The sequence below is a fragment of the Aegilops tauschii genome, chromosome 7 (assembly GCF_002575655.3).
Source record: "Aegilops tauschii subsp. strangulata cultivar AL8/78 chromosome 7, Aet v6.0, whole genome shotgun sequence".
Taxonomy (NCBI): Eukaryota; Viridiplantae; Streptophyta; class Magnoliopsida; order Poales; family Poaceae; genus Aegilops; species Aegilops tauschii.
The window spans coordinates 6,710,724-6,724,821 of NC_053041.3; the positions used below are offsets into that span (position 1 = coordinate 6,710,724).

General features: G+C 49.4%; 2 protein-coding genes across 2 annotated transcripts; one reads left to right on the forward strand and one right to left on the reverse strand.

Moving 5' to 3' along the window:
- The first annotated feature begins 961 nt into the window (after window positions 1-961).
- On the forward strand, window positions 962-4,089 carry LOC123494798 (uncharacterized). Its single transcript, XM_073503039.1, has 3 exons — window positions 962-2,965; window positions 3,170-3,641; window positions 3,743-4,089. The coding sequence occupies exons 1-3, from the start codon at window positions 962-964 to the stop codon at window positions 4,087-4,089; spliced, it is 2,823 nt and encodes a 940-aa protein (XP_073359140.1).
- A 7,708-nt stretch (window positions 4,090-11,797) lies between these two features.
- LOC109771857 (uncharacterized) lies at window positions 11,798-13,896 on the reverse strand. Its single transcript, XM_020330552.4, has 4 exons — window positions 13,548-13,896; window positions 13,208-13,437; window positions 12,950-13,060; window positions 11,798-12,861 (listed from the first exon to the last, which is right to left on the reverse strand). The coding sequence occupies exons 1-4, from the start codon at window positions 13,811-13,813 to the stop codon at window positions 12,131-12,133; spliced, it is 1,338 nt and encodes a 445-aa protein (XP_020186141.1). The 5' UTR covers window positions 13,814-13,896; the 3' UTR covers window positions 11,798-12,130.
- Window positions 13,897-14,098: the final 202 nt, after the last annotated feature.

Below are 14,098 nucleotides of genomic sequence, written 5' to 3' on the forward strand. Positions count from 1 at the left end.
AGCTAATATGTAAAGTAAATAAAAACGAAGGAAGTAGTAGGTAGGCACTTATTCTTAATTTCGAGGTCCTCGATATCTATCCCACTTAGCTCGTTACTTTTTACTTTTTTCCTTTACATCACGTTGCCAGAAAAATCTGGATCAACAATAATCCAATCTTTTCATTACCCCTTTGCATATCTCAAAGGAAAGCATAAACATCGGTAAGATACTGAATATCATTTTTTATAGAACACAGTATAGACACATGCGCTCATATATGCATGCATACACTTATTTCTATGAACACACACGCAGACCCTACCCCTACAAGCACCTACTAGAGCTTGAGAACTTCTTCTCCCACCGAACGCGCATCGCTGGAGATCCTGAAATGAATCCAGAAATTATGTGAGCACTAGAATTTAAACCCTAATATGTTAGGAATACCACTGTCCTCCTAACCATCTAACCACTAACTAGGGTTAGTTCTTAGATACTGAATATCATTGATAAGTCAAGTCTACCCCCATAAGACTTGTACGTAGTCAAAGTCATACGTAGAAGGCCATAAGAAAATCCTATATTTTGGGGGAAGGGGAGTAGAGTTTAAGCTTACATATATCCATGGAATCACCATGAGCACGCAGGCATACACATACATGCATGCATGATTAGCCGTTGAGACGCTAATTGTAGCATTTTTGTACGCTAATTAGTCTCATCCGTGGATTAGATATCCCATGAGATCGTATCCAAACCACCAGACCCCACATGACATACCTTTATAAAACCATGCATGCAGATCGTATCCAAACCCTAATTAGTTAGGCACGGCGCTCGATCACCAACCTTTATAAAACCCTACCCGAGCTGTGCAGCAAACCTTGCACTCACCATCACCAACCCATTTTGCTTAGCTCCGATCTGATTCCGAGATCGAGCACCAGCTCCAAGCTACCCGGCGCGGGCTCTCATGGCCATGGCCGCCAGACCAATCACGGTCCTCATCTTCACATTTCTCCTCTCCCTCCACACCGCAAGCCCGGCTCTCGTCGGGGAAGAGGATGACCGCTCCGTGCTTTTAGTCTTCAAGGCCGGCGTGTCCGGCGACCCCAAGGGAGCGCTCGCTGGCTGGGGTTCGCCGGACGTATGCAACTGGACCGGTGTCGCTTGCGACACGGAGCATCATGTTGTCAAGTTAATACTAAGTGAACAAGAGCTCTCTGGCAAGGTCTCGTTCGCGCTTGGCAACCTCTCCCACCTCAGGACGCTCAACCTCTCTGGCAACCACTTCACTGGAAGCGTCCCGCCGGAGCTCGGCAACCTCTCCTACCTTAAGTTTCTGGACGTGTCCTCGAACACGCTCACCGGGACGGTTCCGCCGGAGCTTGGCAACCTCTCCTGCCTAAAGTTTCTCAACATGTCGTCGAACATGCTCACCCAGGCGGTCCCTCCGGAGCTCGGCAACCTATCCCGCCTCAAGTTTCTAGACGTGTCGTCGAACACGCTCACCGGGATGGTCGCACCGGAGCTCGGCAACCTCTCGAGACTCAGCATCCTCGATCTCTCCGAGAACGTCCTCTCCGGGGTGGTGCCGCAGGAGCTCGGGAAGCTTTCTCGGCTGACGCAACTCAGCCTCAACAGAAACCAGTTGGAGGGATCGATTCCGGTGGAGCTCTCGCGTATTCAGCACTTGTTATACCTCAATCTCGGCGACAACAACCTCTCCGGGCATATCCCGTCTGCTATCTTCTGCAACCTCTCTGCCTTGAACTACATTGATATGTCGTCCAACTTTCTAGACGGCGAGATCCCCATCCGAGCGGATTGCCCACTCCCCGAGCTGACGTCCCTTGTGTTGTGGTCCAACAAACTCAATGGCAGCATCCCCCGCTCGCTGTCAAACTCGACGAAGCTCCAATGGCTGCTACTACAGACGAACTTCCTCACCGGCGAGCTGCCGTCGGATGACATGTTCAGCGGCATGAGGAGCCTCGAGTATTTGTACCTATCGTCCAACTTCCTCGCGAACTCGCGGAACAATACCAACCTTGAGCCGTTCTTCGCCTCACTTACCAACTGCACCGGCCTAAAGGAGCTCAGCATCGCTAGGAATAACATTGCCGGCACGATCCCACCTGTCATCGGTCGCCTCTCTCCCGGCCTCATGCAGCTCCACCTTCAACTTAATAGAATCTTTGGCCCGATCCCGGCAAACATCGCCAACCTCACTAACCTCAACACCCTCAACCTCTCACATAACCTCCTCAACGGCTCCATCCCACAGGGCATCACCAACATGCGGCAGCTCGAGCGGCTGCACCTCTCAAACAACCTGCTCTCCGGTGATATCCCGTCGTCCCTAGGCATGATCCCATGGCTCGGGCACGTCAATTTTTCGCAGAACCGGCTCACCGGCGCCATTCCTCCGAGCATAGTGCAGTGTGTGATGATGCAAAATCTTGACCTCTCCTACAACATGTTGCAAGGCCAGATCCCAGCTGGCTTGTCTAGGCTGAGCGGACTGCTCAACCTCAACCTTGCCGGCAACCTGCTGTCTGGCGCGATCCCCGTGACCCTGGGCGAGATGGTTAGGCTGCAATTGCTTAACCTGTCCTCAAACAAGCTCTCCGGCACGATCCCGTCACAGCTCGGCAGCTGCATCGAGCTCAAGTACCTCGACGTGTCCTGCAATGGCCTCACGGGGACCCTCCCTCAATCCTTGGAGAAGGTGGCGTCGCTGGTGCGTGTTAACTTTTCATACAACGACTTCTCGGGCGAGGTGCCGAGCGGCGGGGCCTTTGCAGGGTTTCGGGCGGACGCGTTCCTCGGCAATGACAGACTGTGTGCGGGGACAGCGTCGATGACGCCTGGGTTGGCAAGGTGCAGCGGCGCGAAGCGCAACCATCTCCATAACCGGCAAGTGGTGTTGCTCGTCGTCGGCATAGTCGCGAGCTTCACGATGGCAATCATTGGGCTGGCCGTGTGCCGCGCCGTGGGACGAGACAGGCGGCGCTCACCGCTGCTACCATGCGAACCCAACACGAGGGGGGACTACCCGAGGATCTCTCAACGGGAGCTCTACGAGGCGACTGGCGGGTTCGAGCAGTCGAGGCTGATCGGCGGGGGGCGGTTCGGGCGCGTGTACGAGGGGACGCTCCGTGACGGCACGCGTGTCGCCGTCAAGGTGCTCGACCCAAAGAACGGAGGCGGCGAGGTCTCCCGGAGCTTCAAGCGGGAGTGCGGTGTGCTGAGGCGGACGCGGCACAGGAACCTGGTGCGCGTGGTCACCACGTGCACCCAGCCGGACTTCCACGCCATCGTGCTCCCGCTGATGACAAATGGTAGCCTCGAGAGCCACCTCTACCCGCGTGACGGCGGCCCCGGACGTGGCATGGACCTCGCATGGCTGGTTGCCATCGCCGGCGACATAGCCGAGGGGCTCACCTACCTGCATCACTACGCACCCGTCCGCGTCGTACACTGCGACCTTAAGCCCAGCAACGTGCTCCTAGATGACGACATGATGGCCGTCGTGGCCGACTTCGGCATCGCGCGGCTGGTCAAGGACATGGGGGACGACGACAACACAGGCTCTGCTGATCCCTGCAACTCCACTGCCGGATTGTTGCAAGGCTCCGTGGGCTACATCGCACCAGGTAATTTACATGACAATCGAATCAAAATAGCACATGAGTAGTGTGCATTGATCAACATTCTTCTCTTAACATTTCATGACGTTTTTGTTGCATGATTTTAGAGTACGGACTAGGAGGCCATCCTTCGACAGAAGGCGACGTGTACAGCTTTGGCGTGATGCTACTAGAGATGATCACCCGGAAGCGCCCGACCGATGTGCTCTTCCAAGAGGGGCTCACGTTGCATGGCTGGGTGAGGCGGCACCACCCTCATGACCTCACCGCCATCATCGCACGACCATGGTTGGCGGCCACGGACGCGATGTTGTCGGTGGCACAAGCGAACAACGTCGTCATCGAGCTGATGGACCTTGGGATCGCGTGCACTCAGCACTCACCGCCGGCGCGGCCCACCATGGTGGATGTGTGCCGCGCGATCGCCCTCCTCAAGGATTCGTCTTCTTCCTGACGTACTTGTGGCTACGTCATGATATATATATTAGGTTACATAATAAACTTGTGGCATTCCCCGGTCCAGATATGAAGATAGTCGCAGGGTTCATGGAAAACTCGGGGGTGCTCGACGTGAGGAGATGTACAAGTAACAAGAAGACAGCGGGTGTGGCAAGGGAGTACGGGTTAGAGACTTACCTTGTACGTTGATGGTATTGAGTATGTTTTGTATCTTATAGTTAAACTGTTACCCCGGCCGGGGCTTGATGCAATTGTATAAGCACATGACCCGGTGGTGTTTTCGGTCATGGCTTCAGAAGAGGGCAGCGGATTAGCAGGGCTGGCCGTGGAGGATACTGGAAAGCTCCTGGAAAGGCTCAACCTTGAGGATGATGAGGCCGATGATCTGGTGTGGGAGGATGAGATAGATGCTCAGGAGATTAAACCTAAGTGGCTTGCCCTTGGTCGCCTCCTGACAGGCAAGAGCTTCAGTCAGAGCTGATCGCGGACATGAAAGCTGCATGAAACTCTGCTCAAGCAGTGGTTTGGAGAAGGATTAATTCAAATTTGTTCTCAATTCAATTCAATTGTTTAGGGGACTGGAACAAGGCTATGCATCAAGGGCCATGGGACTTCCGTGGAGCTGCTTTGATTTTGGCCGAGTATGATGGATTCTCAAATCCAGAGAAAGTAAGATTGGATAGGCCGGAAACCTGGTGTCAAATCCATAAACTACCAGATGGAGTACTGAAAAGCGAGAGTGCTTTGAAGAATCTTGCTAGCCGTATTGGTAAAGTTGAGGAGGTGCGTTACTCTGCCAAATGGATTTGTGGGGGAGTTCATTAGGGCTAGAGTTAAGCTTGATGTAAACAAAAAATTAACTCGGGCCGTTGGTATAACAAAGGGTGGAGCAACAGAGAAGTATCTAGTAAAATTTGAGAAACTACCAACATTTTGCAATGCCTGTGGTTTGATGGGACACTGGCACGAAGAATGTGGCACAAGAGAGCATGATGCGAGTAAGTTTGAATGGGGGAGTTTTTTACTTGCCACAAGGAGAGGCAGAGGAGGGGGCCGTGGTGGTCGAAACTCAGGCGATCGTCAGAGGAGTGGAGATGAGAACTACAGTACCCGTGGTAGGGGTCCTGGAAGAGGACTTGGTCGAGAACATGCAAATAATATGGACCAGAGTCACCCTGCTAATCCAAACAATGAGGGAACAACTCATGTTAGTTGGAGGCATAACTCTGTACATAATGCAAGTGCAGGTTTAGAAATTGTGGCTGGAGGGGGATCTGGCCCAATTATTAATAGCCAGGATGTGAGGACGGCAATGGCCTCGGAAAATATTTTGGGGAAGAGGTTAGCAGCGGATAGTAATTCGGGTGCTTCTTCTGAGATGACAACAGGATCTGATTTGGTGCCAGGGACGGCCCTTGTTTCTTATTGTGAATCTAGATCAGAAGCTACCCCTGAAACAGCGACAGTGGCAGAAAAAGTTAGCATGTTTGAAGGAGAAACAGATGAGGAGGAAGACAAATCCACCCTTGTGGGTACACCCCAAAAAACGCAAACAGAAAGAAGCTGAGAGGAAGTGAAGGCCAGGCGGTGGACAGTAACTTAAACATGACAAATGAAGCAGGATCGGCGACACCCCTCGAGGGTGATCGCCGGGAGCAATGAAAACCATCGCTTGGAACTGCCGCAGCTTGCTCTTGGCCACGACAGTTCGTGAGCTCCTGGAGCTACAGGAGCGAGTGAGGGCGGACGTGATTTTCCTCTCGGAAACTCACATGAATAAGGAAAAAGCTGATGATGTGCGGCGTAAATTAGGTTTCGGTGAGATGTATGTGCAAGAAAGTGATGGTGGATCAAGAGGGTTAGTTCTGTTTTGCAATTTCATTAACAAAGTGGTTTTGAATTACTCCTCGCCCTCTTTTATTGATGTTGTTTCTATGAGGGGGATGAGGTAGATTGGAGATTAACAGGGTTTTACGGCTTCCCAGCATGGGACCAATGACACCTGTCATGGACCTGCTTACGTGATCTTCATAAGATGGGTAACCATCGGCGGGCTATAATAGGAGACTTCAATGAGATTTTGATTGCAAGTGAAAAGGAGGGAAGTAATCCTTGACCGAACAATATGATGCAAGCTTTCCGGGACTGCTTGGTGGAGTGTGGACTGGAGGACATGGGTTATACGGGAGACTTGTACACTTGGAGGAGAGGAGAGATTAGGGAGAGATTGGACCGGGCAGTGTGTAACTCGCAGTTGTCTACCAAATTTCCGAAAGTGGCGTTGATCAATGAGAGTCATGTCCATTCGGATCATAGGCCAATTATACTTGACACCGAGTACGAGGAGGGTGTTCAATTCAGCAAGACGACAGGAGGCCGAAAGTTTGAAGCTAAGTGGTTGAAGGAGGAAACAGTGGAAGAGATTGTGAATACAACATGGAATCGGGCCAAACTTGCTGGCTTGGGTCCATTGTTAGCCGACCGAACTCGTGCTGTCAAATCAGATCTTCATCAATGGGATAAGGAGGTGCTACATGGGCCAAAGAGAAGGATCAAAAAGTTGAAAACGGAATTGGAAAATATTCGTTGTGGATTGAATAATGCTGACAATAGAGCTAGGCAGAAGGAAATCCGTGTTTTGTTTGAAAACTTACTGGACCAGGAGGAAATCTATTTGCTCCAAAGAGGGCGCGCCAACTGGCTGTTACATGGTGACCGAAACTCTAACTTTTTCCATAATGCAGCCACTACGAGGAAGAAAAGGAATCACATTAGAAAATTGTTGGATGACACTGGAGTATGGCGTCAAGGTACAGAAGATCTAAACAAACACATTACTGATTATTTTGCTAAACTGTTTACTTCCGAAGTGCACGGTGTAGATCAGAATGTAATTTCTCGAGTTAAACGGTGTGTATCACCAGAGATGAATAATACCTTGCTGGCGCCTTACACTGCTGATGAGGTGCGCAAAGCCCTGTCTAATATAGGCGACCTGAAAGCGCCAGGCCCAGACGGGCTACACGCTGTTTTCTATAAGCGATTTTGGCCAATGCTAGGAGATGACCTCCTTGAGGAGGTTTTCTTGGCAGTGAATACTTGCACTATACCGGAAGGTTGGAATGACACCGCAATCGTGATGATCCCAAAAATAAACACACCAGAAAAGGTAACACAATTCAGATCTATCAGCCTTTGTAATGAAGTTACAAGGTTATTTCCAAGAGGATTGCAGGCCGACTAAAGGTAATCCTCCCGGAAATTATTAGTCCAACACAGAGTGCATTTGTTCCTGGTAGGCTCATCACTGATAATTTCCTTGTGGCATATGAGTGTTTTCATACAATTAAAAATAAAAGATCAGGGAAGGAGGGACTATGTGCGGTCAAGCTAGATATGCACAGAGCTTATGATCGAGTCGAGTGGGCTTTCTTGGAAGGAATTATGTTGCAGATGGGATTTCATGTTAATTGGGTGAAGATGATTATGCAGTGCGTGTCCACTATGGAGTATCGTGTTAGATACAATACTGAGGAAACAGAATCCTTTTCGCCAACACGCGGTCTGAGACAAGGAGATCCACTATCTCCCTATTTATTTTTGTTTTGTTCAGAAGGGCTAACTGCACTCTTGGCGCATCATGAGGACAGGGGAGATCTACAAGGAGTCAAAGTGTGTCGTGAGGCACCATCTATTTCAAACTTGTTATTTGCTGATGATTCACTAATACTCATGAAAGCAAACAATCAGAATGCCCAGGTCCTTAAAAGCATCCTTGATTCGTACTGCGCAGCATCAGGACAGCTGGTGAGTGTGGAGAAATCTAGTATTTTCTTTAGCCCTAACACGGATGTGCTTATTCGCGCTGAGATGTGCTCAACCCTCAATATATTAACCGAGGCATTGAATGATACATACTTGGGCCTCCCAGCAATTGTTGGCATGGACAAAACAGATTGTTTTCAATTCCTTCTTGATAGAGTGAACAAAAGGATTAATGGATGGAAAGAAAGACAGTTGTCGGCATGAGGAAAGGAGGTTCTACTTAAATTGGTTATACAGGCAATTCCATCATATGTTATGGGCGTCTTCAAAATTCCTAAACAAACTTGCAAAGGAATAACTGACGCAATGTCGCATTACTGGTGGGGTGACAGTGATGACCAGAAAAAGATGCATTGGATGGCTTGGTGGAAGTTGTGTGTGCCGAAATAGCAAGGAGGTATGGGGTTTCGTGACATCCATTGTTTTAACCTTGCGTTGTTGGCTAAGCAATGGAGGCTAGTAGACAATCCAGACTCACTATGTGCAACAATTATAAAAGCAAAATATTTTCCGGACTGTGATTTACTCAATGTAAACCTAAAGAAGGGTGCCTCATTTACTTGGCAGAGCATAGTGTCAGGGGTGAATACACTCAAACATGGATATATTTGGAGGGTGGGAGATGGTACAAAAATTAATATCTGGTCGGATGCCTGGGTACCAGGTTCGGCGGACCGAAAAGTCATCACACCCCGGGGACAGAATATCATTTCAAAGGTTGGTGATCTCATCGACCCGGTCACTAGGCAACGGGATGAGGAGCTAATTAATCAGACTTTTTGGTCTGTAGATGTGCATCAGGTCATGGCTATACCATTACCAGTACATGAAATGGAAGCTTTCGTTGCATGGAGTTATAACAAAGGTGGATTTTTCTCTGTCCGCTCAGCTTACCACGTGGAATGGAACCATCAACATGGAAGGAAACTAAGACGAATAAATGGTGTTGAAGCTATGGGTCATAATGGAATCTGGGACAAAATCTGGAAATTGCGATGTCCTGCAAAGGTGAAAGTATTTCTTTGGAGAACACTCAGGGGGACTCTTCCATGTAGGGTTAATCTAGCAAACCGCCACATCAAAGTATCGGGACAGTGCCCAGTCTGCAACTGTGGAGCTGAGGATGTGACACACCTCCTGTTCAGATGTAAGAGAGCAACAGAAGTTTGGCGCCTCCTGGTACTTGAAAATTTTATTAAGAAAGCATGCAGTGTGGATAGAGCAGGTGAGTCTGTCTTTGATTTTCTAATGCAAACCCCAGTGAAGGACATTGGACTAATCGGCCAGGCTAATGTACATGAGCTAATCTCTATCACTACCTGGTACATTTGGTGGGAACGAAGGAGAGTGGTCTACGACAAGGTCACACAGAGTGCAGTGAACATGGTGTCATCAATTCAAGCCATTACAGCAAACTTCGTAACTTCCATGGCGCCAAATGCAGTAGCTAAATCGGAGGGATGGATGAAGCCGCCTGTTGATTTTATCAAGCTCAATGTCCACGCAGCGTTCGACCAGGAACTTCTCACAGGGGCGGCTGGAGCAGTGCTACGGGACTCCTCCGGATCTTTTATAGCTGCAGGGAATTGGAAACTTGAGCATTGTGCTGATGCTCTGTCGGCTACAACAATGGCTCTAAAGAGGGGTCTAGATTTGGCACAGATGATGGGATGCAATTAACTGATGCTGAATTCAGATAATCTAGAGGTGGTGAAAACGATGAATAATGGCGGTCGCTCAATGGGAGTAGCGGCAGCTATTTTTGATGATTGCTACAATCTGGCTTGCGAATTCCCTCAAACTTATTTTGATCATTGTAATAGCTTAGCAAATTCAGTAGCTCATGAGCTAGCTAGTATAGCTATGAGAGCACATTCTTCTCTGTGGGTGGACAATGCACTGCCGGAGATTCTCCCTCTCTTATTGAATGATGTAAAAGTTATCAAAAGCTAATAAAGGGAGGGAAGTATTTTCAAAATAAATAAATTAAGCAAACTCAAGTATTCTTTGTTTCTTTCTTGATTTTGGGGTTTCTTTTTTGCATTGTTTTACTCCAGTTTTCTTGTTTCCTTTTTCTCTTCAGATTTCATCCGTTTCTTTATTTGGTTTTCTTTAGTTTTTTCCCTTTTGTTTTTCAACACATGTATACATTTCTTGTTACACATTGTACATTTTTAGTACGCATTAAGAATATTTTTTAAAATAGACGTTTAGCATTTTTCAAATACATAATTAATATTTTTTAAATAAATGTATCGATGCCTATTGTTTTCATACACATTGTATATTTTTTGTATAAATATAAATATTTATTAATATAGGTTTAATATTTCTATATATATATGATTAACATTTTTTCAAATATATGTTTTGATGTCTAATTTTTTTGTACACATTGCACATTTTCTTATATCTGATACATTTTTATACATGGTTAAAATTTTATATATACACATTTAATATTTTTTATACATGATTAACATTTTTAGAACATATATTTTTAGATGCCTACTTTTCCATAAATTTTTTATACTTCAGGAATATTTTTTATAAACACATTTAAATTTTTCCAAATACATGATTAGTAAAATTTTGAACCCTTTTATATCTACTCACTCCGTCCCAAAATTCTTATCTTAGATTTGCCTAAATACAGATGTATCAAATCACATTTTAGTACTAGATACATCGGTATCTAGACAAATCTGAAAAGCCACTGGTCATCATCCTAGTGTGGCACCCATTCCCTCACGGACTCCCTACAGCCGCCGCCTCTTCCTCCTCCTAAAGAAAGCAACTAGGGTTTCTGCCTCTCGCCGGCTCCGACGCAGGTCCGCCTCGTCTCCGGTGGCCCTAGGGCCATGGAGGCGCGGTGGATCCTGCCAAGGCCGGCGGGAGGGATTCGTTTTTAGTCGTTTCTTTCAATTTTGTTAGGGTTTGTGTTCTGCCCAGAAGACGAAACAGCGGCGGCTTTCTGAAGATGGAATAAAGGTCTCCCCGCCTAGCCCCCGTTCCAGTGCTGCGTCTAGCATCGTTGATGGGCGTGTGGAGGTGTGTCTCCGGCGGATCTATCTTTGGTGGATTTGCTCGGATCTCGTTGGTGTTCGTCTACGTTCGTGTGTCTTCGGATTGGATCCTTCCGATCTATGTTATTCTTCATCTGCGGCGATTGCTGTTCTGGTGCGCTGGTCCTATGGGGCTTTAGCACGACGACTTTCCGACTGTCTACTACAACAAGTTGTGCCCGACTCTGACGATGGAGGGGCGATGACGGCGGCGCGCCTTCAGCTCGCTTCAGTGCTTGTAGTCGTCGCTAGGTGGTCTACGGATCTGGATGTAATTTTTATCATTTTTGGTATTCGTTGTACTGTCATGATTGAAGATGAATAGATCGGAATATTTCCCGCAAAAAAAGGTATCTAGACAAATCTAAGAAAAGAATTTTGGGATGGAGGGAGTACTTTTTTTCATGCACATTGTATATTTTTCGTATACACCGAATACAATTTTCATACACATTTAATATTTTCAAATGCATGATTAACAAATTACAAATTTTTCTATGTAAAATATTTTTTTGTAATATATATTTATAATATTTGGAATTATAAAAAAAGAAAAAAAGAAAAAAGAGATTGTGGCCTGTGGGGGCTGCCGGTCGCTTTCAGGCGAGGCTGCCCTTACATCTCGCGTCAAGCGAGACATAGGCGCGTCATTCGACCCCCATGACGAACCAAACGGCTCCCCTCGCGATGGATCACCCAATAATAAGGTCCATAAGAAATAAGGTCCATAAGAAATAACTATACTGCAATACAATGTGATCACACTAAACACCATCCTAGACAAATAATTAATCATATAGCAAGTGAAACAAGTTTGACTCACCACTCAAAAATACTTTCTCTGTTCCAGTACGAATCACATATGGATGTATATAGATGCATTTAAAGTGTAGATTCACTCATTTTACTCTCAATATACTCCCTCCGTCTCATAATATAAGAACGATTTTGATATTAGTGTAGTGTAAAAAATGTTCTTATATTATGAGACAGAGGAAGTAGTTTATAGTGAAATCTCTACAAAAACTTATATTTAGCAACGGAGGGAGTAGAAGAGTTCAAACACTCCATATGAGCTCCATCTAGCAGGAGAAGATTGCCTAAAAAATTCTACTCTGGCAGGAGAAGAAGAAAGAAAGGCACTGACTAGAAGCCGGAAATCCTCCGGAGCACGAACATGCCGAAGCCGATGCCGAGGAACGTGGCGATGGAGATCCCGAAGATGCCGACGAGGATGCCGGGCACGACGAGCGAGCTCCACCCCTTCGCCGTGGCCATGGCGGCGGCCGTGGTCGGCCCGCCGACGTTGGCGTTGGACGCGACGAGCAGCTGCTTCCTGTCCAGCCCGGCCAGCCTCCCGGCCCCGAGCACCACGGCGAGGTGCACGGCCACCTGCACAGCGGCGAACGCGAACACGGCGGGCGCCTTGGTCACCGCGTCCACCACGCTGCCGTTGGCGCCCACCACCGCGAAGAACACCTGCATCAGGATCAGCGCCATGGTCTCGCCGGACGGCGCGAGTCTCCCCAGCGCGCCCGGGAACGCCGTCGCCAGGAGCACCACCAGCGCCGTCACGCACGGCAGAGTGCCGCCGGCGGCCACGCCCAGCCCCGCCGCGATCGCCGTGCCGGCCCTGCAGATCGCGAACGACAGCGCCAGCGCCGCGCCGCCGTGCAGCACGGACATGCCGCCCCGGGGCTCGCCCCCGCCGCCGTCCTCCGGGGACGAGGCGCTCTTGGCCTCCGGCGGTATCTTGGACGCCAGCGCGAAGAGGGCCGTGAAGTAGAGCGCGGAGATGAGGTTGTCCGCCGCCACGCCCGCCGCCACCACCGACGGCGTCGTGCCCAGCGCCTCCGAGATCGCCACGAAATTCACCGCTGCCGCCGCCATGATCACATCACAGTGCGTTCGTCAGACATGATCGATCAAATGCATCCATCAGTTTACATCTAGCAAATCCATTACCTCCGCCAATGTAGCTCCCCATGAGAGCGGCGGCGATCTTCCAGCCATCCTGGCCCAGCGACCTCATCGGGAACAGCAGATAAGCCACCGTCGTGCCGATTACAGTTGCAACTACATCCAATTTGAACCATAAGATTAATTGGACATGATCTTTCTTTCCCAAGTTCATCCTAAATAAACTAGTATCTCAGTGAGAGTAGCCATGGATTTCCTCAACTGTTTCTGTTAATTAAGAAAAGAAGGGTCTTTTGGGCCTACCTGATCCGATGAGGAAGGCCTTGAGGAGGTCGCCGGTGGTGCGGACGACGCGGCGGAGGTCGGCGCCGAGGAGCAGGAGCGGGACAGCGACGGGGAGCAGGTACTCCATGACGACGGCCTGCGCGGGCGCGCCGGGCGCCACCAGCCCCGCCGACGACGCCGCCAGGCCCGCCAGGATGCTCACCAGCGCCCCGCTCAGCGCCGCGCCCCACGCCGTCCGCTCCTCCGCCCTGACCAACACATACATGGACGGATCACTCCTACTCCTCCACGGCGGCGACGGACGTGCGCGAGCTGAGGGGCCTCGGCCGGCAGGTCAGGTGGTTTGCGTGTCGGTTACCAGGTGCCGAAGGCCGCGGCGGAGAGGAGGAACGCCCAGTTGCCCCACTGGTCGCCGGGCGCGATGACGGGCACGGCTCGGAGCGGCCGGACATGCCGGAGCCGAGACAGGCACTCGCTGCCGCCGCCGTCACGCGAGAGGCGACGGAGCGGCAATCGCGGTGACCGAGGCGCTGGCAGCCAGAGACTGTCGGGGCAGCGGCGTAGGAGGAGGTGGCGCGGCGGCGAGGGGGAGGGGAGGAGCGGGGAGGCGGCCAACGGCGCCATGCCTGCCGGCCGCGCGTGACAAATCCTCTGTCTGTTGTGGCGCGGCAACGGCAGCGCTGGGCCAAGTGTTCTCCCTCTTCTCGCTCGTGAGGTAGACCCAACCAACTGCCAAAATAACATTTGAGAAGTGATGGCGACATTGTTGTCTTCTTGTTTCGCATCTGATGATTTTTGTTGTCTTCTGTACTAACTACGCTACTACTACTACTATGTTATTCCCTCTGTAAATAAATAATTATACGTTTTAGATCACTAACAAAGACCTAAAGCGTCTTATAATTGTTT

What these genes read in the sequence shown, in the direction of transcription:
- LOC123494798 (XM_073503039.1), top strand. Translation starts at nt 962, where the DNA reads ATGGCCGCCAGACCAATCACGGTCCTCATCTTCACATTTCTCCTCTCC. An exon ending in TGGCAATCATTGGGCTGGCC is followed by an intron (nt 2,966 to 3,169) that starts GTGTGCCGCGCC and finishes GTCGCCGTCAAG; the next exon opens with GTGCTCGACCCAAAGAACGG. An exon ending in CGTGGGCTACATCGCACCAG is followed by an intron (nt 3,642 to 3,742) that starts GTAATTTACATG and finishes GCATGATTTTAG; the next exon opens with AGTACGGACTAGGAGGCCAT.
- LOC109771857 (XM_020330552.4), bottom strand. Translation starts at nt 13,813, where the DNA reads ATGGCGCCGTTGGCCGCCTCCCCGCTCCTCCCCTCCCCCTCGCCGCCG. An exon ending in GGCCTTCCTCATCGGATCAG is followed by an intron (nt 13,061 to 13,207) that starts GTAGGCCCAAAA and finishes AATTGGATGTAG; the next exon opens with TTGCAACTGTAATCGGCACG. An exon ending in GGGGAGCTACATTGGCGGAG is followed by an intron (nt 12,862 to 12,949) that starts GTAATGGATTTG and finishes TGGCGGCGGCAG; the next exon opens with CGGTGAATTTCGTGGCGATC.